The 21,922-nt window shown below is 43.8% G+C and overlaps 1 protein-coding gene across 1 annotated transcript in view; it reads left to right on the plus strand.

The window, feature by feature from the left end:
• RGS20 (regulator of G protein signaling 20) overlaps positions 1-21,922 on the plus strand; it is a 60,510-nt gene that overhangs the window by 32,474 nt on the left and 6,114 nt on the right. The window contains exons 2-3 of the mRNA XM_049782406.1: positions 12,184-12,338; positions 20,404-20,487. Of these exons, the coding sequence (XP_049638363.1) occupies positions 12,184-12,338; positions 20,404-20,487 (239 nt within the window). The remainder of the gene's footprint in view (positions 1-12,183; positions 12,339-20,403; positions 20,488-21,922) is intronic.

Raw genomic sequence — 21,922 nt, forward strand, 5'->3', positions numbered from 1 at the left:
AAAGGCCCTGCCGCTGTGCTATTTCTCCAGCTTTCAGAATTAACTTGTAAGGTTATTCATGATTTCCATATCTAACTGCACGACTGACCATGAGTGTTTATGCAGGCTCAGAAGCCAGTTCCCACCTCTTGTCCCCACTGCTTGTCTAGTTCCACTTCACTCAATCTGACCTTCACAACACTTGTCATCCAGTTCTGTGGATCCGCATTTCTGGCGTGCAGGAACTGACTGGCTTTTGCAGGTTTACAGCCTAATCACTGGCAGTCAGGACCTACCTGATTTCCCTAACTTCTGTTACAATTTATGGCACTTACCTGTATTCTATCTCTGTACAGAGTGATATTTGACCTCAAGGTGTATCTTTTTTCCCTTCTGTGCTTTCCTGCCATGTAAATTGTTTATGATTTTTATTTGTGTCACTGAAGTTATTTCAGCTTCATTAACCAGTACTTGTAGAATCATTTTCTTTTTGTTTTTGTTTTTTGGGCCACACCCGCTGTTCAGGGGTTACTCCTGCTCAGAAATCATTCCTGGCAGGCACGGGGGTCCATATGGCATGCCGGGATTCGAACCATCAGTCCTCGGTCGGCCGCTTGCCAAGCAAACACCCTACTGCTGTGCTATCTCTCTGGCCCGTATTTGTAAAATCTTTAACAAGCCCATAAGATTCTCTGCTTTGGGGTCACACCTACAGGTGTGCAGTAAGGGGGTGGTCATGGTGGGATCACTGACACCCCCACCCCTCAAGTACTTTGGAAACTGAGCCAGAACTCCTAACTACAAAGCCCTTTGAGCTGTGTCCTAAATTCCAATAAAATGTTTTCTTTGCCCTTATTAATCAGCTTCCAAAAATCATCTAAGATTTTTCTGAAAGAACTGTTTTATTTTATTGTTTTTGTTGGGGGGGGCACTTCCAAGGGGGATAGGACTGTCTCCTGACTCTGTACGCAGGAATCACTCCTGGCAGTACTCGGGGACCATATGAATATGCTGAGGACTTAATTCAGGTCATCTGTGTGCAAAGCAAGTGCCCTACCTTTTGTACTATTGCTTTAATCCTCTACTTATTTTATCTTGGCTTGGGCACCTCACCTGTTGATGCTGGAGGTCACCCCTGGAGATTGCTAGCAGTTTCTCAGGTTGCTCAAGGAGACAAAGTGGGGCCTAATAGAACCTGGAATTCCTGCAAACAAATTATGAACTTTAGCCCTTGGATATAGAAACTTTTGAAATTTCTTTTTTTCCCCTAAACTACAGTCTGAGATAATTACTTGGGGAATATTCCTGTAGATGCTCAGGGATATTCCTGGCTCTTTTCTCAGAAATGATGCCCCATGGTGCCATCGATTAAACCATGGTTGGCTGAATGCCCAGCAAACACCTACTTCGTGTGTGTGTGTGTGTGTGTGTGTGTGTGTGTGTGAATGGGCCCATTATTTTCTTAAAAATTTTTTTGATGAACATTTATTTTTAGAGTATAAATATTTGAGTTTTTTAACAGTTGCTTTATTAGTTGTGAGCATGCATAAGTATAGACATATTTTATACATACAGATATATACATGAATTCATATAGTTTGTGAGAATATTAGAGCATGAACATGAGATCATCTGGGATCAGATCTAGGCATTGGCATATCTAGGTCATCTGCTCTACAAATGGAAACGCATCCCTAGCCTCCTCCTCTTCCTCCTCTTCTTCTTTGCCTTTTCCTTCTTACTCTTCTTCTTCTCCTTCCTCTTTTCTTCCCCCTCTTCCTTTTTTCACTCTTCCTCAAACTCCTCTTATTAGTATTCTCTTCCTGGATCTCTGGGACTACAGTGATTCCTATATTGTTTCTGTTGAGTTTATCAAAGACTTTTATTTTCTTCTGTTCACATTTTTTGAGTAGTTTGTCCATTGTCCAATCATTTGCTTTAAGGCTCTTTTCCGATCCCTTCTGCTGTATGGAGTTGTTCTGCATCTCATCGTCTGGCTCACTGACCTCATCCTCAGCTGCTGTTACTCTGTTGGAGAGGCTTTCCATTGAGGTTTTCATTTCATCTACCGAGTTTTTCAGTCCTCGTATTTCAGTTCGGAGTTTTCTGAGTTCTATCTTTGTGGTCTGTTCAGCTCTATGTCTGCTTTCTTTGAGTTCTCTGAGCATCCTCCATATTTCTAATCTAAACTCCTTCTATGAGAGGCTAATTATGTGGTTGATACTTTTCGGATCATCAGAGCTGTGGCCTTCATTCTCTATACATGCTATTGTCCTGCTTAGTTTCCCCACTGACACCCTTGTAGTGTGGCTTTTACTGTGTGTTATTGTGGGGTTCATTGGCTAGGAGACGCATGTGGCAACACTCCTCTGGCTCCATCTTATTAGGTGGGGCCAGCTTACCGGGTTTGGACCCTGGAGATCATGTTTAATAGTGTCTTCTTGCTTGCCTTGTGCAGAAAAGCAGACAAGGAGCAAGGCAGCAGTCCTTTATAATGGCTCCCTGGTGCCCAAACACATGGTAGGGATCAGCACCCACCTTATTGGGTGGGGCCAGCTTACTGGGTTTGGGCTCTGGAGACTATGTTCAATGGCATCTTATTAGTTGCCTCATGCAGAAAAGCCCAAACCTTCTTTCATTCTATCTCTGGCAGTGGTCAGGGGACCTTATGTAATGCCAAGGTCAGCTTCATGCAAGGAAAGTGCATTATCCACAGTACTATCTCTTTGGCGCCATCTTTTGGCGGGGCCACACCTGGCAGAGGTCAGGCTTGGTTCTGAGCTCCAGAATCCCTCCTGGCAAGCTCTGAGGACCATATGGGATGCCGGAGATCAAACTCGGGTTGGCCACATGCAAAGCAATTGCTCTGTCTGCTGTGCTATCGTTACATCCCCCTGGCTCCATCTTTTAATATTTAGTATGATCCTAGCTTTAGGTACTTTCTGTAGATGCCCTTGATCGTATGGAGAAAGTTTCAGGTTTTTATTTAATTCAATGTTTTAGTATGAAATATGTTGACTTTTGTCAAATGTTTTTCTATGCCTATTTTTGTCTTTTATTAATATTCATTCTTGAAATATATCCTGTTTGGTCATGGTATAAAATCTTTTGACATATTTCTGGCTTCACTTTGCTAATATTTTATTGAGTGGTTTTGAAACTTTATTTATAAAGGATGATTGGATGTCTGTGGTTTGGGTATTGGATTAATACTGTACTTACAAATTAAATAGAAAATATTGCATTTTCCTTTATTTATGTGGAGAATTTTTAGGTTTTGTTTGTTTTTCATTTGTTTTAGGCCACACCCAGCAGTGCTCAGGACTTACTCATAGTCCCACACTCAGAGATCCCTCCTGGCAGGGCCCCGGGGACCAAATGGAGTTCATGAAATAGAATCTGGGTCAGGCACATGCAATGCAAGTAGCTTCCCCACCATATTATCTCTCCAACCCCCAAGAAAATTATATTTTTTAATATTTTTATTGTGATCAAAGTGAACTACAAGTCTTTCACAGTAATATTTAAGGTACATATTAACAAATAATTACGGCCATTCCCACCCCCAGTTCCCATCCCTATTCCCCACATGCATCCCATACCTCCCCCTTTGTCCCTTGGACTGCAAGTGTAAGAGGTCTCCTTTGTGTATAGCATGCTGTAGAGTAGGTATTAATTCTGGTGTCGTTGACTTTGGGTTTGTTGCTTAAGTCTGGTCATTTTTTATTTCCCCTCAATGTTCATATGAATGGTTGCTCCTGGTACAATCCATGTTATTTCCCCTCAATTTATGAGGGAGAACAAGATGATTTCAGTTCTGTGGTTCTCTTGAAAAAAGAAAAGAAAGGAAAAAAAAAACTAGGAGGAATCCATCTAGAGGCTATAAATATCATTTTAAAAGAAGAAAGGAAAAAAGAACAAAACAACAACAAATACACAAACAATGACAAAAACACAGCAGCAGCAACAAAAAAATCATCACCAAAACAAGAAAGAAAAGGAAAAAAAAAAGAAGGGCTGGTGTGAAAAGACTTTGTGACAGGATGCTTCATAGGTGGAGAAACTCTGTATCTCCTAGGCCTAGGGAATTCCCTTTCTAGCTTCCCCAATACTTATTGTGCCAATGTGGGATAAAAAGAGGAAGGAAGGAAGGGAGGGAGGGAGGGAGGGAGGGAGGGAGGGAGGAGGGAGGGAGATAGGGAGGTGATCCCCTAGGCAGTGATCCTTGAATCCGGAAGAAGGAAGGAGGAAGGAAGGAAGGAAGGAAGGAAGGAAGGAAGGAAGGAAGGAAGGAAGGAAGGAAGGAAGGAAGGACGGACGGGAGGGAGGGAGGGAGGGAGGGAGGGAGGGAGGGCGGGCGGGAGGGAGGGAGGGAGAGAGGGAGGGAGAGAGATAGGGAGGTGATCCCCTAGGCAGTGATCCTTGAATCCTGAGCCAGGAGTTAGCCCTGAGCACAAAACGAAAATGTTAAATACTGAAAGATTCTGATTGAGATGAAGAGTTTCTCTTGACTTTGCCTTGCACTTTGAGAGGATTTTCAAAATGGCACTTGCCTCGGAGTCGGGGGAAGCCAGGCTTGCGTGGGATTGTCTCCTGGTTAAGAGCTTGAATGTTTAATAAGCTGCCAACCTGTCCTCTTCCCATTTCCCCTGACTGCTTTTGAAATAACATGAATTATAGAATAAAACAGCCGAGCTTGCTTATATCAGCACCTCAAGCATTTTACTTCACCACCTTGGAGTCTCACAGGATGATCCTGGAAAGGCAGGTTTGGAATGTGGCTGATGCACATGTCAAGCTTACATTATCCCAGCAGACTTGGCTGCCCCGCTCTCTTTTAAGAAGGCCTCTTCACTGAGTCCAGCAACACTCGGGTGAAGACTTGGGGATCTGAATAACATGGGTGTGACTTCTTACTACCCCCATTTGATGAAGAAAGAAGCATGAAGCAAGGACAGAGCAGTACTTAGCAGGCTGGGCACAGGCGTGGTATGCAGGAGGCCCAGGTTCAATTCCCCTCACCAGTGGGTCCCTTGAGTAGTCTCAGTTGTGGTCCAAACCAAAATTAATAGAGATAAATGAAGCTAGTCTGGTTCCTTAGTCCTGCCTTGAAAGAATTCCTTTAATAACCATTTGTGACAAGTGCATGTTTTCAAATGAGTAAATGTCATATTTGTTTTATGTGCTTTTTTTTGGTTTTGTTTTGTTTTTTGGTTTTTTGGTTTTTGGGCCACACCCGGCGGTGCTCAGGAGTTACTCCTGGCTGTCTGCTCAGAAATAGCTCCTGGCAGGCACGGGGGACCATATGGGACACCGGGATTCGAACCAACCACCTTTGGTCCTGGATCGGCTGCTTGCAAGGCAAACACCACTGTGCTATATCTCCGGGCCCTGTTTTATGTGCTTTTAAGCTTAGTTATGACATTAAAATATTTATTCTCTGAAAATATAGTGACACTAAATTATGCTGTCACACATTTAATCTCCAGCATCTCATCTGGTCCCCTACCCCCACTGGGAATGATCCCTCAGCACAGAGCCAGGAGTAAGACCTGAGCACAGCTGGATGTGGCCAAAAACAAGAATGACCCAAAAACATTATAAAGAAAGAAATACATTTATGGAGTTTAAGGGATAACAGAGAAGACTTTTTAGTATGATAGTATATTAGTCTTCCCACAGATAAAGTTGTAAAGCTATATACCCTGAAATTCTATATTGTAAACCAATAATTAATCTGTGCAGAAGAGGAAAATATAGCGGACTAACAAAAAATTGTTCATATAATCTGCTTTTTCTAAATATTTAAAGAATTTGAAAATCAAGTAGTATTTGCTACCTTTAAAACTCTAAGGAAAATAGGGGCCTAAGCCATAACACTGAGGGTAGAGCATTTGACTTGCATGCAGCTGACCTGGGTTCTATCCCTGGCATCCCATATTGTCCTCAGAACCTGCCAGAAGTGATATTTGAGCACAGAACCAGGAATAACCCCTGAGCACCACTGGATGTTGCCCAAAAATAAACAAGCAAAAAACTCTAAGGAAAATAGTCAAACATGAATGAAAGAGCAGATAGTCAGAGCTCATGTGTTAATAGTATGACTTCAACAGTCATTGACATTTTGCATATTTTTAAAAATATTAAAGTGCTCAGAATAAGTTTCCTTTTCTCTCTGGAGCAAGAGAAGAACTGGCAAGGAGGATGAGGAAACTTGTGAGATTAACAATGTGGTGTGAAAAAATGATCAAAAATTGTGATGACAGGGGCCAGAGTGATAGCACAGTTGTAGGGCATTTGCCTTGCATGTGGCTGACCCAGGACGGATGTGGGTTTGATCTCCGGCATCCCATATGATCCCTCTGAGCCAAGAGCAATTGCTGAGCACACAGCCAGGAGTAACCCCTCAGCGCCACCAGTCATGGCCCAAAACAAATAAACAAACAAAATTGTGGTGACAGGCCAGAGTGACAGTACAGCAGCTCTGTGATGATAGGAATTCCACATGCAAAATTTGCACTTAGACCACTAAGCCATCTATCTACCCCCCTCAACTGAGCCCTTCCAGGAGTAATCCCTGAGCACAGCTGGCTGTGGGCCTTTCTCCCCCTACCAAAAAAAAGATAGGAAGGAAGGAAGGAAGGAAGGAAGGAAGGAAGGAAGGAAGGAAGGAAGGAAGGAAGGAAGGAAGGAAGGAAGGAAGGAAGGAAGGAAGGAAGGAAGGAAGGGTAAGTTTGTTCTATAAACTCCATTCTGGCTTGCTTGTCTCAAGATCTCTCTGCTTACCTATTTTTCCTCTTGAGAAGCCCGTGTTCTCCTTTTGTTTGGCTTTGGGTCACACCCGGCTGTCAGGCTGTACTCAGGGCTGACTCCTGGCTTTGTGCTCAGAGATCATTCCTGGTAGTGCTCTGGGGACCATATGGAGTGCAGGGGATCAAACTGGATTGGCCATATGCAAGTCAAGTACCTTACCAGCTATCCTGTGACTTCATCCCCACATTTGTTCTTTCTCAAACCCTTTACCCCTCTTTCTTTCTTCTCCATCTCTCTATGCAATTTTTGTCTAAAAACACTATTTTGTGTCACTAAAAGGTCCTAAAGCTTTTTAGTTTTTAATTGAATCACCATGAGATACAAAGTTATAAAGTTCTTTTTTTAATATCTTTCTTTAAGCACCATGATTACAAACATGTTTGTAGTTGGGTTTCAGTCGTACAAAGAACACCCCTTTTACCAATGTCACATGGCAAAATTCTCACCACCGAGTTCTTGATGGTTGAGTTTTAGTCTGTATACAGTGTTCCAATACCCAGCACTTCACCCGTGTCCACTTCCTACCACCAATGTCCCCAGCGTCCCTCTTACCCTTCAACCTGCCTCTAATCGAAGACACTTTTCTTTTTTGTGTTTTTTTTTTCCTTTTAGGAAAAGGAAAGGGTATCATGCACATCAATTTTCCTCCTTTCAGCTTCTAGTTCTTATGCAGAGTGATCATGTCTAACTATCAGTGTCCCTTCTCTGTCCTAACTGCCCCATTGTAGTGTTAAATAATTAATGATGGTGCTGGATGGAGATGGATGGATGGGGGGACCTTTCTCTGCCATCGCAGGCCACGTGGCTCTGCAACCCCTTCAGCCGGTGCGTCTGGAGGTTCATGAGAGCGGCGGGTAGAAATCTCACTCACAGTCAGTCTTCAGGAAGTATCAGCTTTATTCATACCCTATCCATCACATGTGTGGCCTATATCATAACCAATTAAGCCTTCAGCCATTCTTAGCTAGCCCTGCGTCTTAACTGCTTTCAGCCATCTTCCCTCTGACCTCCATGCTGGCCAAAGACCAAAAGCCCTCAATCCCCTGGGTCAAAGGCCTTATCTTACCTTTCCAAGACTACTCCCAGGAAAAGGCGGGGTCTTACAGGTAAAGATACACGCAATATCCGCTTCCCAAGAGCCCTCCCAGAATGGGCAGGTCCAGGTAGATACACCTAAATCCAGGGTGGAGTTATACCCCATCTCCTCTGTCAAACTTCCTGTGAAGCATCTTTGACTCAGAGCATATGTGTTTGGAGATGGGGCTGGCTACTACTGAGTCTGCAGTAGCCTGAAGGAAGAAACACCTCCTCCACGTGACCCCTCTGATAGCAATAGGTGTGTGACATTGACGAGCAAGATGGCTCCGTAATTCTCCCTCACTCCAGGACCCAAGGGGGATCTGCTTCCGGTGAATCCAGAGGTAGCTATGGTTGACCAAGTGTCTGCGCCCTCTTAGACCAAGTGATCCTTCCTTATCTGCAGGGCTGGCTGCTGACATTGTGAACTCTACCTGGCTTGTCTCTAAGGCTTCAGCATCATCCAGAAATCATTCTTGACTTAGAACTTACAACACAGTAGATTTCAAAGAAGGGTGAGGCCAAAGGAATTATCCCTAATTTGGCATACGTTGAAACATGTTCTTTCTTTCTTTTGGTTTTTGGGCCACACCTGATGGTACTCAATGCTTAATTCTGGGTCTTCGCTCAGGGATCATTCCTGGTGGAGCTCCAGAAACCTATATGATGCTGAGAATGAAACCTGAGTTAGTGTGTCCAAGACCTTCACCCCTATATTCTCTCTCCAGTCCCAACATGTTGTATTTATATGCATAAATATAAACATACATAGTGACATCATTTGGTTCTAATTTACAATGTCAGCTTTAGTGTTTTTGGACTTTGACAAAGTGATTCCAAAACTTGGGGGGAAAAATCATGCCAGAGCAATAGCACAGTGGGTAAGGCATTTGCCTTGCATTCAGCCAACCTGGGTTTTATCCCAGGCATCCCATATGGTCCCCCGAGCCTGCCAGGAGCGATTTCTGAGCACAGAGCCAGAAGTAATCCTTGAGTACCACCATGTGTGACCCAAAACCAAAATTAAAAAATCTAAATTTTAATTAATTAAATAGGACTTGACCTATAAACTAGAAGAACATACATAAAACTAAATTAATAGGTTTCTGGACAGATAATACAGCAGGTAGGGTGCTTATCTTGCACGCAGCTAGCCTGGGTTTGAGGGTTTGATCCCTGGCATCCCATAAGTGATTCCTGAGTTACATAGAGCCAGGAGTAATCCTGAGGAGTTCTGGATGTGGTCACAAAACCAAACCAAACTCTACATTCATAAAGGAAATCTAGTTACATGTAAGAACAAATAATTATATGAAGAGATCAGTGTCAACTTGGAGTAGCATTATAAATGCATTATTAATTCCAAATTCCTGTTTAAAGTTCTATAACATGGCTTTGATTGTTTTGTTTTGCTTTTCTCTGGCTGCACAAATAATACAACGATATTGGTGGCATCAGAACAAACTCAGCAACTTGAGCTCGAGAGATAGTACAGTGGAGAGGGTGCTTGCCTTGCATGCAGCCAACAGAGATTCGATCCCTGGTATCCCATATAGTCCCCCAAGCACTTCCAGGAGTAATTCCTGAAGTAAACTTGAGCCTTTCCAAGTATGGTCCAAAAATTTAAAAAATATTTTTTTTGTTTGTTTAAGAAGAATGGACTCAGAAGTTTCTCAGAGAAATAGACGCAGAATATTCTCACTCATCTATGGGTTTTAAGAAAAATGAAAGACATTTTTGCAATAATTCTCAGAGACAAAAGAGAAGAGGGCTGGAAGTTCCAGCTCACTTCATGAAGCTTACCACAGAGTGATGAGTGCAGTTAGAGAAATAATTACATTGAGAACTATCCTAACGTTGTGAATGAATGAGGAAGTAGAAAGCCTGTCTTGAATATAGGTGTGGGTGGGGTGGAGAGGAGAGGAGGGAGATTTGGGATATTGGTGATAGGAATGTTGCACTGATGAAAGGGGATGCTCTTTACATGACTGAAATCATACAACTACAATCATATTTGTAATCATGGTGTTTAAATAAAGATAATAAAAAAAGAAGTTTCTCCTTGGGCTGCTTCTGCATTTCATCCTTGTTAGCAATTCTACTAAGAGAAGCCAGTCAAGTGCCTGGGTTCCAGTCTCCCATGGAAACTGCAGGCATCAGCACAGGTCTCTGTAGAGCTGAGCCATGGCAGACCCGAGACAAAGGGCTCACAGAACAGAACCTCCCAGACATTGGGTTGGGTCACTCCGTGGAGAGTTCCTAGATAGCACATGGCACTGAGGTCACAGACCCAAGGGCCATCTGGGGAGTGGAAACCTCTCCCACCATCGTCCGTTCTGTTCTTAGCACTTCCAGTCTCACTAGCTCTGCATTCACCTTACCTCGAGGACAGATCTGTCAGCTCTAAGTCAGCTCTCACCCTCTTGAAACAGCGTCCAGTGTGTCCTAAAGCGGAAACACATCTCTTCCGTAGCTCTGTCATCTTCGTATGGTTTGCCAGGAATGTGGGGTCTGAGCTGGTCCATTTCCTCTAAGTTAAGCAACTAAGTGTCTTGGGAAAGGGAATCTCAACTTATTCTTTTAGTCCTAAACTTTTGTTTATTTTGTATTAGAGTTTAGGTAGTAGCATTACAACGATGTTCAGATTTATGGTCTTGGGCCAGAAAGGTAGTATAGCAGGTAGTACGCCTGCCTGGGTTTAATCTGGCACTCCTTATGATACCCCTATCTCATCAGGAGTGATCTCTGAGCACAGACACAGATCTGTCAACTGGAGGGCTGACATATGTAGCACGACATATAAATATACAAAAAAAAAATTCTGGTTATGGAATAACTAGGACATGGAACATAACCAGTATATGGAATCAGTCCAGGTGTCCAAGGATTGATAGTGGCTTATGAAGCAGTGGTATATATGTACAGCCAAAGGAAAGGATAAAATTACGCAATTCAGTGCAACTTGGATGTAAGTAGAGGATCTCATATTGGTGAAGTAAGCCAGAAAAAGGACAAACACCAAGTGAATTAACTTCTCTGAGATATATATAATAGTTAGATGAGGGAATATAAGGTCTTATATTTGGGCTCATAATATAGGAAGAAGGAAAGAAAGAAAATAAATCAAGAATTGAGAAGGCACAAGGGGCAGGAGCCAAGGGCCTTGTGTATCCTGGTGGTATAGAGAAATAGTGGTAGATATAAACCACAAGCCAACAACAGCCATCCAAACATCAACAATCAAATCTAAAATATGACCTGTCTGGGGACAGAGCAATGGTATGATAAGTAAGGCACTGGCCTTGTATGTGGCCAAGGGGGCTCAATCTCCGATACTCCAGATGGTCCCCCTAATCAGCCAGAGCACCACTGGGTGTGGCTCTCTCTGTATATTATCCATATATATAGTATATAGTGCCTGTCAAGGCTGGGGCTTAGGGAGAAGGGGGAATACTGGTAGAAGGAAGTTGGCATCAGTGTTGAGATTGGTGATGGAACACAGTGTCCCAAAAATTCAGCTATGAGGAACCTTATAGGTCACAGTGTCTTGATTAAAAACTGAAAAAACACACACTAAACAGGTTTATAGTATTGCTGCACAAAATACTGCCCTAATACTTCAACAAGAGTGACTGACTCCCATGTCCCCTCTGGCCCATCATTCCTTCCTTCCCACTCTGCCCCTTCTTTGTGGACTCTTCCCTCCCGTAGCAACTACATGTGCTCAGGACCTCCCATTTGTGCTTGTGTTACTTCTAGCATCAAATGGGTTTATTTGTTATCCTGTTCCCCCAATAAACGTGGCTTCCTCCAGTCTGAAATCCAGTATCCAGGGTTGGTTACCAACTACGATCAACCATCCCCTTGATTTGTTTATTCCTATACCATAGTCCTAGAATTGTGCTTGATAGTAAATACTTGCTTGATTAGGGCAAGGGAGATAGCACAGCAGTAGGGCGTTTGCCTTGCAGGTGGCCGACCTGGGAGGGACCCAGTTTGATTCCCGGCATCCCATATGGTCCCCCAGCCTGCCAGGGGCAATTTCTGGGTGCAGGGCGTGGAGTAACCCCTGAGTGCCGCTGGGTGTGGCCCAACAACCTATCGATCAATTAATCAATCAATAAAGTTCCAAAAACAAGTAAATAAGTAAATAAATACTTGCTTGATTAAATTACAGGCTTGAAGATTCTGAACAGCAACTTTTCCTGAAATTAGTAGTGAGTGACATCTTGGTGGTGGCCACACTGCTTCTTTCCAAGAATGCGGCATATTTGGGCTGAAGTAGCAGTAACTCCCACCCTCTCACTGTTGCAGCCACTGGAGGGATCAGAACCCACGGAGGCCGGGAAGCAGCAGATGTCTGCAGCGCGGGAGAAGGCCGACTCCACCCCTGGCCAGCAAGGAGTGGCAAGCAACCAGGGGTCCAACACGTGCTGCTTCTGCTGGTGCTGCTGCTGCAGCTGTTCCTGGTAATGCTGGGGGCCCCTTTCAGCACCGCACCCCTGAACCATGTCGCTTGCTGATTGAGTGTATAAGTGGTTTGGAAACACCTGCTCCATGCCTGCTACTTGAGTTCTGTGAAACACAACAGCAAGAGAAGAAAGGGAGGGTGGGGAAGAGGGTGTGTCCGAAGAAGGACAAAAGAGCTGCTATATCCTGGCTCTCCAGCAACTTGGGCTCCAACTCATTCCATTGAGCAAAGATGGGTAAAAAGGGCCAGAGAGATAGCACAGCGGTACGGTGTTTGCCTGGCACGCTGCCGACCTGGGAGGGACCCAGCTTTATTCCCAGCATCCCACAAGGGCCTCCAGCCTGCCAGGGTCGATTTCTGAATGTGACCTCACAATGGAACTAAGATGCGCACGATGACATGCTCATGATTCATGATCGTCACAAAATCCAATTACGTTGCGCCTAAACAATGAATTCACTGTGAGCACTGTGATGCGGAAACTTGTGTCGTCATAATTAACGATTGTGACACCACAATGGGCATTTTGAGGCACACCACTGTGATGTCATATTTCATGGTTTTGATGTCAGCATGGGCATTATTTAGCACACCGCTGTGACATCATCGTTCATGGCTGTGAAGTCAGAATGGACATTATGGCACGCACTGTTGTGACATCATATTGCATGGTTATGATGTCAGAGTAAAATGAAAATTCAGGAGTGTGATGTCACAAGGTCATAATTCGTGGTTGTGACATCACAGGATCCGATTATGATGCACCTAAACAATGACTTCACAGTGAACATTATGGGGCACATCAATGTGATGTTCTGTGGTTGCAACACAACAACAGGCTTTATTTTGCGCACAGCTGTGACATCATCGTTCATGATTGTGAGGTCAGAATGGACATAATGGCGCTCACCATTGTGACATCATAATGCATGAGATGAAAATTGATGACTGTGTGTCACAACAGAACTAAGTTGTACACCATGGGGCCGGGAAGATAGCATGGAGGTACGGCATTTGCCTTTCATGCAGAAGGACAGTGGTTCGAATCCTGGCATCCCATATGATCCCCCGTGCCTGCCAGGAGCGATTTCTGAGCGTAGAGCCAGGAGGAACCCCTGAGCGCTGCCGGGTGTGACCCAAAAACCAAAAAAAGAAAAAAAGAAAAAGATGTGCACCATGACAAGGCCATAATTCATGATTGTGACGTCACAAAATCCAATGATGATGTGCCTAAACAATGAAGTCACAGTGGACATCATGACGTGCAGGGTTGTGATGTCATATTTTGGGTGTGGCCCAAAAGCCAATCAATCAATAAAAAAAGTTTAAAAAATATTTTTTATTTTAAAATAAAGATGGATTAAAAGAACAAAGGAGGTGCCAGAGAGATAGTACACCGCATAGAGTACTTGCTTCTCAAATGAGGCCAACCCGGGCTCTGGCTCCCAGCACTCTGTGAGGTCCTGCAAGCCCTCCAGGACTGATTCTTGAGCACAGTCAGGAATAAGCCCTGAGCACCACTGGGTATGTCCTCCCCTCCACCATACACACCACCACTACCCCAAAAGAGAAAGGATATACTCAGGAAAGGGGGGGGGCAAATTCAGAAACTAGTCACAGAAAACAAGTGAAAAATAAAGGATAGTGATGAATACAACATTCAAAGATAGTTAGAAAAGACAGTTATAGAGATTTAATTTTGTGCTAAAAATAGAAGTCCACATTAATAATTTAATTCAAAATGATGACAAACCAATTAACATGCACTTAGAAAAAATTAAAAGATCATTTTTAAACAAAATGAATGATATTTATATTTAATTCAGAAGTACAAATATATTTTTCATTTATTGGAAGGTGTTAGAAATTTGTTTTTCTTTTTTTCTTTTTTTTTTTTCTTCTTTGGTTTTTGGACCACACTCGGTGACACTCAGGCATTACTCCTGGCTATGTGCTCAGAAATCACTACTGGCTTGGGGGACCATGTGGGATGCTGGGGATCGAACCGAGGTCCATCCTAGGTCACTTGTGTGCAAAGCAAATGCCCTACCACTGCGCCACTCCTCCACCCCAGTGTTAGAGATTTTTATGAGTCTGAGACAAGGGTATTCCACAAAGAACTCTCCCACAGTTAGCAGATTACTGGGCAGCAGGGAGACCAGGTCCCTCAAATTTGCCTATGATCAACTTGGCTTCTCATTTTAAAGTTTGAATCCCAGGGAATGGAAAGATAGTACAGAGGGGCCTTTCCTTGCACCAGATGGACCCAGGTTCGAAATCAGCATTCTGACCTGCCAAGAAGTGATTCCTGAGTGTAAAGTCAAAGTAAGCCTTGAGCACTGATGGTGTGGCCAAAAACAAACAAACAAACAAAATTAAAGTTTGAATCCATGAAAACCCATGAGATGAACCCCAGGCAAGACAGGAAACTTGTTTATACTCTTGGAATCCAAATTATAAAAATGGATTTAGAGGACCAGAGGATATTACCTTCCATGTAGCCAACCCAGCTTCCATTCCTGGTACCACCTGTGTTCCCTTGAGAACTGCCTGGAATGTTCCCTGAGCACAGAGCCAGGAGTAAGCCCTTACCATAGCCGGGCTGTGCCCTGCAAAAAAAAATTTTTAAGTGGTTTTATAGATCTAAATTGCATCTTATAATACTCTCCCACCCACCAATTGCCCAAAAAAGACAAAGAAAAAAATAAGAACAAATCCAGATGGCATAAAGGCCTAAGTGTGACTAGAAAGCAGTAGATAAAATCTTTAGATCTTGGAGCCAGAGTGATAGCACAGCCATAGGCGTTTGCTTTGCACATGGCTGATGCAGGATCGACCAATGATCAACCTGGGTTTGATTCTCAAAGTCCCATATGGTCCCCCAAGCCAGGAGTGATTTCTGAGTGCAAAGCCAGGAATAACCCCTGAGCGTCACTGGGTGTGACCCAAAAATCAAAAATAAATAAATAAATAATCTTTAGAGCTTGGTATTGAAAAGAATTACTCTTTATCGAATACAGGCAGGGAATGGGAAGGGGGAGGGGTGAAGGGGGGGTATTCTAGTTATGACTGTAACCCAACTATGATCCTGTTACTTAAATAAAAATATATTTAAAAAAAGAATTACTCTTTAAAAGAAATGACAAAAATCTTAAAAAAAAGAAAGAGGTTTCATGAGTTTGAATACATTTGAATATAAACCTGTTGAACAAGAGAAATTAAAACACTCAACTAAAACACACACACACACACACACACACACACACACACACACACACACACATACACCTCTACTCTCGACTTCATGACTACTTACTCACAGCAGCATGTTTTGTAAATGGCCCAATCTAGAACCAGGCGCCCATGAAGTGAAATAGCAAGTGAGATGGTCTCATACAATGGACATTATGATGAGGAATTACATGTTGATATAGCTAAGATAAACAGACCCTGAAAGTAGCAGGTGGGGTGGAGGGAACCGGCAGGAAATGTCCAAGTTAGGTGAATCCATCAGGACAAAACTACTCATTTGATATGAGAAAAGGGGATGATTGCCAACATGTACAGCATTTCTCGTTGGGTCATAAAATGCCCTAAATCATGCTGAAGGGGGCGGGGGAGATAGGTCAGATACCCCAGCCTGGCCCCACAAGCCCCAATCCCCAGCACTGCCCAAGGGTCCCTCCTGAGCACCGCCTGGCCAGAGGAATCTGCAACCAGCAGATTCACTACTTGATATGCAGAGTTTCCCCTCCATCCTCACGTTGAACTGAAGAGACCCCCAAAATACTAAAGCAAAGGCAAAATAAAAACATAGTATCTGGGGCCGGGCGGTGGCGCTGGAGGTAAGGTGCCTGCCTTGCCTGCGCTAGCCTAGGACGGACCGCGGTTCGATCCCCCGGCGTCCCATATGGTCCCCCAAGAAGCCAGGAGCAACTTCTAAGCGCATAGCCAGGAGTAACCCCTGAGCGTCACAGGGTATGGCCCAAAAAACAAAAAACAACAACAACAACAACAAAAAACAACATAGTATCTGTGGCACAAATGTGACGTCTACAAAAAACCACAGGCTTTCACCAATCCATTAGTTGGTTGCAGGATGTATAAATAAGATTTCAGTGAAATTCTTCAGAATTGTTTAACAAAAGATAGATACCAGAAATAAAATGGAGAGATAAATCATTTGTGGGCAAATACTTGCAACGGACAAAGCAGTTAATATATTGGGGCAGGAGTGGTAACACAGTGTTAGGGTATTTGCCTTGCACATGACTGACCCAGGACAAAGGTAGGTTCGATTCCCAGCATACCTTGTGGTCCCCCAGAGCCAGGATCCATCTCTGAGCACAGAGCCAGGAGTCATCCCTGTGCACCACTAGGTGTGTTGCCCGCTCCCAAAAACAAAGCAGTTAATACTAGAATAGTTCAAGTTTTGGAGAGTTGCCCAAGCTTAAAGCTTTGTGTCTGTGTTTGTGCTTTGGTATGTCCCTGACTGTAGGATGACTGCCTTTTTTTATGTGATCCCCAAAAACTATAAAGTCAGGATGTAGTTTTCTCTGATAGCAATGGGGATTGGATGGGAAAAAGTTACACAGCTAACTTCAAAGGTGCTGTATTTGATTTCCTTGATTACTGTTTCCCTCCAAAAGCTTTAAGACTTATTTATAGGGCTCGGAGAGATAGCACAGTGGCGTTTGCCTTGCAAGCAGCCGATCCAGGACCAAAGGTAGTTGGTTCGAATCCCGGTGTCCCATATGGTCCCCTGAGCCTGCCAGGAGCTATTTCTGAGCAAACAGCCAGGAGTAACCCCTGAGCACCGCCGGGTGTGACCCGAAAAAACAAACAAACAAAAAAAGACTTATTTATAATACATAGTATAACAGATAACAGAGCCACCTTTCTATTTCTTTTTGCTGTTGTTGTTTTGAGGTTTTGGGGCCATCCCCAATTGTCCTCAGAGCTTCCTCCTGACTAAGGAATAACTCCTGGAAGAGCTCAGTGGACTGTCTGAGTTGCTGGGGATCAAACCTGTGCTGACTGCATGCTAAGAGTCAGCTTTTAAGAAAGGTCAACACGACATGTTTTCTGCTATAGGATCTTCTGGCATTTTTGATTTCCTGAAAATAAGCTGTGTACCTTTCTAGAAGATTGGAGCACTCATTGATCACTCAAACTTTATCTAATTGTATCTCACCATGGCTCCGCTTCTTCCTAAATAGTTCTTCAGAAACATGTCAAGCATGTTTGTGACTTCCATTGGTATTTCCTAGTTAAAAAATAAGCACAATATATGTTCATTTGTATTTTTTTGGTTTGGGGGCACACACAGTGGCACTCAAGGGTCATTCCTGCCTCTGCGCTCAGAAATCACTCCTGGCTCGGGGGACCATATGGTGGCCAGGGACTGAATCTGTGTCTGTCCTGGGTTAGCTGCGTGAAAGGCAAATGCCCTACCTCTGTGCTTCCACTCTGGATCCCATATGTTCATATTTTAACAATACATTAAAAGAAGATATGGGAAAATTGTCAAAGTGTTGCATTCTTTAGTTCACAATACAAAAGTTTTCTTAAGAATGTTGGCTGGATTCATCCTTTCTTCTCTTTTGGATTTTCTCAGACACCCTGTGAGGGAATGTTTTCGGCTTACGAAAGGAACCTTAGATGTGATGATGCAGAGTTAATGCACCTATAGTGAGAAATGCCATTCAGGCACCTCCAGAGTTTATTTATGTTTTAAGAAACTATTGTTTACTGAAGCTTTTTTTTTTTTAATCAAGAAAGCAGCAAGAGGGGCCGGGCGGTGGCGCTAAATGTAAGGTGCCTGCCTTGCCTGCGCTAGCCTTGGACGGACCGCGGTTCGATCCCCCGGTGTCCCATATGGTCCCCCAAGCCAGGAGCGACTTCTGAGCGCATAGCCAGAAGTAACCCCTGAGCGTTACCGGGTGTGACCCAAAAACCAAAAAAAGAAAGCAGCAAGAGTGCTCGCATTTCTTTTGACTAGCATTTAAAGGACATCAAAGCTATCCACACAGACATTTATTAGAGATTTGCTGTAAACATTGTTATGGAGACAGATAATAAAAGGAGTAGAATAAAAGTACAATAACAATAATAAGAATAATGCAAACTGGGGCCGGAGAGGCGGCGCTAGAGGTCAGGTGTCTGCCTTGCCAGTGCTAGCCAAGGAAGGACCGCGGTTCAATCCCCCGCATCCCATAGGGTTCCCCCAAGCCAGGGGCAATTCCTGAGTGCTTAACCAGGAGTAAGCCCTGAGCATCAAACAGGTGTGGCCTGAAAAAACAAACAAACAAAAAAAAGAAGTTAAAAGAGAGGTTGGAGTGAGCTTCTATGTTTGATTTTGCCATGGGCTTTTATATTTTCCTTTTATTTTTTATTTTATTTTTACCTACAATATTTTCTTCATAAAAGTCTAAACATGAAGCCGAAGAGGTGGTGCTAGAGGTAAGGTGTCTGCCTTGCAAGTGCTAGCCAAGGAAGGACCGCAGTTCGATCCCCCGCGTCCCATAGGGTCCTCCCAAGCCAGGGGCGATTTCTGAGCGCTTAGCCAGGAGTAACCCCTGAGCATCAAACTGGTGTGCCCCCCCCCAAAAAAAAACAAAAATCAAACAAAAAAAGAATAATGCAAACTGGGGCTGGAGCGATAGCGCAGTGGTAGTGGCATTTGCCTTGCAACCCAGGAGGGATGGAGGTTCCATCCCCTGAATCCCATAAGGTCCCCCAAGGCAGGAGCAATTTCTGAGTGCAGAGCCAGGAGTAATCCCTGAGCGTCATTGGGTGTGCCCCCCCAAATAAATAAAATAAAATAAAGTGATTCCTGTACAGAGTCAGGAGTAAGCCCTGAGCATGATTGGCTGTGGCCCTATGCTGCCCCTACCAAAAAAAAATTGAAGAAGAAAAAACAAACCTTAGGTGAACAATTTAGTAGCCACAAAATAAATTAACATTGAAAGTAATAGCCTTCAAAATATAAAAAAAATTTACAATTAAAAAAATAAAAAGATATGAGGCCGGAGAGATAGCATGGAGGTAAGGCATTTATTTGCCTTGCATGCAGAAGGTCGGTGGTTCGAATCCCAGCATCCCATAGGGTCCCCCGAGCCTGCCAGGGATGATTTCTGAGCATAGAGGCAGGAGGAACCCCTGAGTGCTGCCGGGTGTGACCCAACAACCAAAAACTAAAAATAAAAAGGGAGCAGAGTGATAGCACAGCAGTAGGGCTTTTGCCTTCCATGCTGCTGACTCAGGATGAGCCCGGGTTAGATTCCGGGGATTCCATATGGCCCCCCAAGCCTGCCAGAAGGAATTTCCGAGTGCACAGCCAGGAATAAACCTAAGCACCACCAGAAAAAATATTATATTATTATATTAAAATAATAAAATAAATTTAAAAAATAAAAGATCAATATGATTAATTAGGCAAGGATCTGGACACATATGCCTTCAAAGATGTACAAGTTACTAATAAATACATGAAAATGTGATCAGTGTCATGAGTGAAATGCCCATCTAAACCACAATGAGCTATCATTTCATAGGGTTAGGGTTAGGGTTAAGTGTTATAATAAAAAATGACTAATATGGGGGCCGAGGTTCGATTCCCAACATCCCATGTGGTCCCTGGAGCCTGCCATGAGTGATTTCTGAATGCAGAGCCAGGAGTAAACCCTGAGCACCTCTGGGTGTGGCCAATAAAATAAAATAAAATATATACACCCTGAGCACAGCCGGTGTGACCCCTCCTCCATAAGATTACTTTCCCCCTCCCCAAAATACTTAATATTCAGAGTGGAAGTACACAACAGCACTTAAAGTGATTGTCTTGCATGTAGCTGACCAGAGATTGATCCCCAGCTTCTCATGTGGTCCCCTAAGACCTGCCAGGAGTGGTTTCTGCGTCCAGAGTCAGGAGCAAGCTCTGAACACTGCTGGCTGTGGCCCACAGAGAAAAATTCATTCAAATTTAAGTTAAAGAAGCTAAAATGGAAAAACCCTGTCTTCCTACAGAAGGACCTCAGGTGACCTGTAAATTCTTTTCCCTACAGTCTCACTGTGAGGAACCCGGCGGAGCAGACACCCAGCAGAGCGTCCCAGGTCAGCGTAGAAGAGAAGCCAGCCTGTGAAGAAAGGTGAGACCTCCCTGATCACCTCCCGGGATGAGAAACTCTGTGTGTTTGCATCTGTGACATTACATTCTCACCCTGCAGACTCCTAATTGACTCAGTGGGAAGAGAAATACATTCCACGATGAACTTAATGGAGGTCACAAACACAAATTGATTCCTTAGAAAAGTGTACACAGTTATTTTACTTTTATGAGGTATGCTTAGAAAAAGAAAAGGTCAGATATAATAGAATATGTCAGAAATGTGCCTTGCATATGACCAACGCAGCTTAGCTCCCTATTGCTATGGATGGTCTCTAGGTCACAAAAGTGATGTGGCCAGATGTGACCACCAGGGGTGACCCAAAACCAGAACATGAAATATATATTTTTAATAATATCTTTATTTAAGCACCATGGTTACAAACTTGCTTTGAGTTGGCTTTCAGTCATAAAAAGAATGGAACATGCCTTTGGTTTTCAGGACAGTTTTGAAAGGTCTTAAATTCTCCTTAGCTATACGTTTTTATTTTAGTTAATATACCACTTTTTTAATAGAGCACTTTTTATTTTCAAGTATTAGGGGTGGTGGGTGGGCCACAACTGGCTGTGATCAGGATTTCCTCCTGGCTTTGTGCCCAGAAATCACTCCTGGTGGGCTCAGGAGACCCTATGGGATGCTAGGAATAAATCCAGCATTGGCCACATACGAGTCAAGCACCTTAACCCAGTATTATTGTACCTTCACACCAAAGCGTAAGTATTTGTTTTTAGATTTACCACATGGGGATGGAGCAATAGCACAGCAGTAGGGCATTTGCCTTGTATGCGGTCAACTTGGGAAGACCCGGGTTCAATGCCCGGCATCTCTTATGCTCTTGAGCCTGCCAGGAGCGATTTCTGAGCACCACCACCACAAAAAAAATGATAAAAAATAAGAAAATGACCATCATAGTATCAATGTGTGTGTGTGTGCGTGTGCGTGTGTGTGCGTGTGCGTGTGCGTGTGTGCGTGTGTGCGTGTGTGTGTGTGCGTAGGGCCACACTTGGCTCTGCTCAGAGCTTACTCCTGGCTCTGTACTCTAAGATCACTTCTGGTTTCATACTCGGGGCACTCCTGAGCCTATGCTTAAGGACTTTTCCTGACTATGCTCAAAGCTCCCTCTGGTTCTGTGCTCACTCCAAGCAGGCTCGACATACCCCTTCTCTCCCGTCTTTCCCTGCCTCCCTTGGCTGACTTGCTTCTCTGTTGGCAGCATGGTGGCTTGGTGGGTGTTGGCGCTGCCAGTCCATCCACTCTGTGTCCTCACTACCCACATCTGAGTGAGACCATCGCTCGTGAGGCCTGTTTCCCTGACCCTGCTGAGCACTGCCCTTTCCCCTTCCATCCGAGTTGTAGAGAAACTCTAATAACGGAGTCGGAATCCCGTCTACACAGATGGCCATTCCTCGCTCCACTC

This window comes from Suncus etruscus, chromosome 10, assembly GCF_024139225.1.
Source record: "Suncus etruscus isolate mSunEtr1 chromosome 10, mSunEtr1.pri.cur, whole genome shotgun sequence".
In the NCBI taxonomy this organism is placed as follows: domain Eukaryota; kingdom Metazoa; phylum Chordata; class Mammalia; order Eulipotyphla; family Soricidae; genus Suncus; species Suncus etruscus.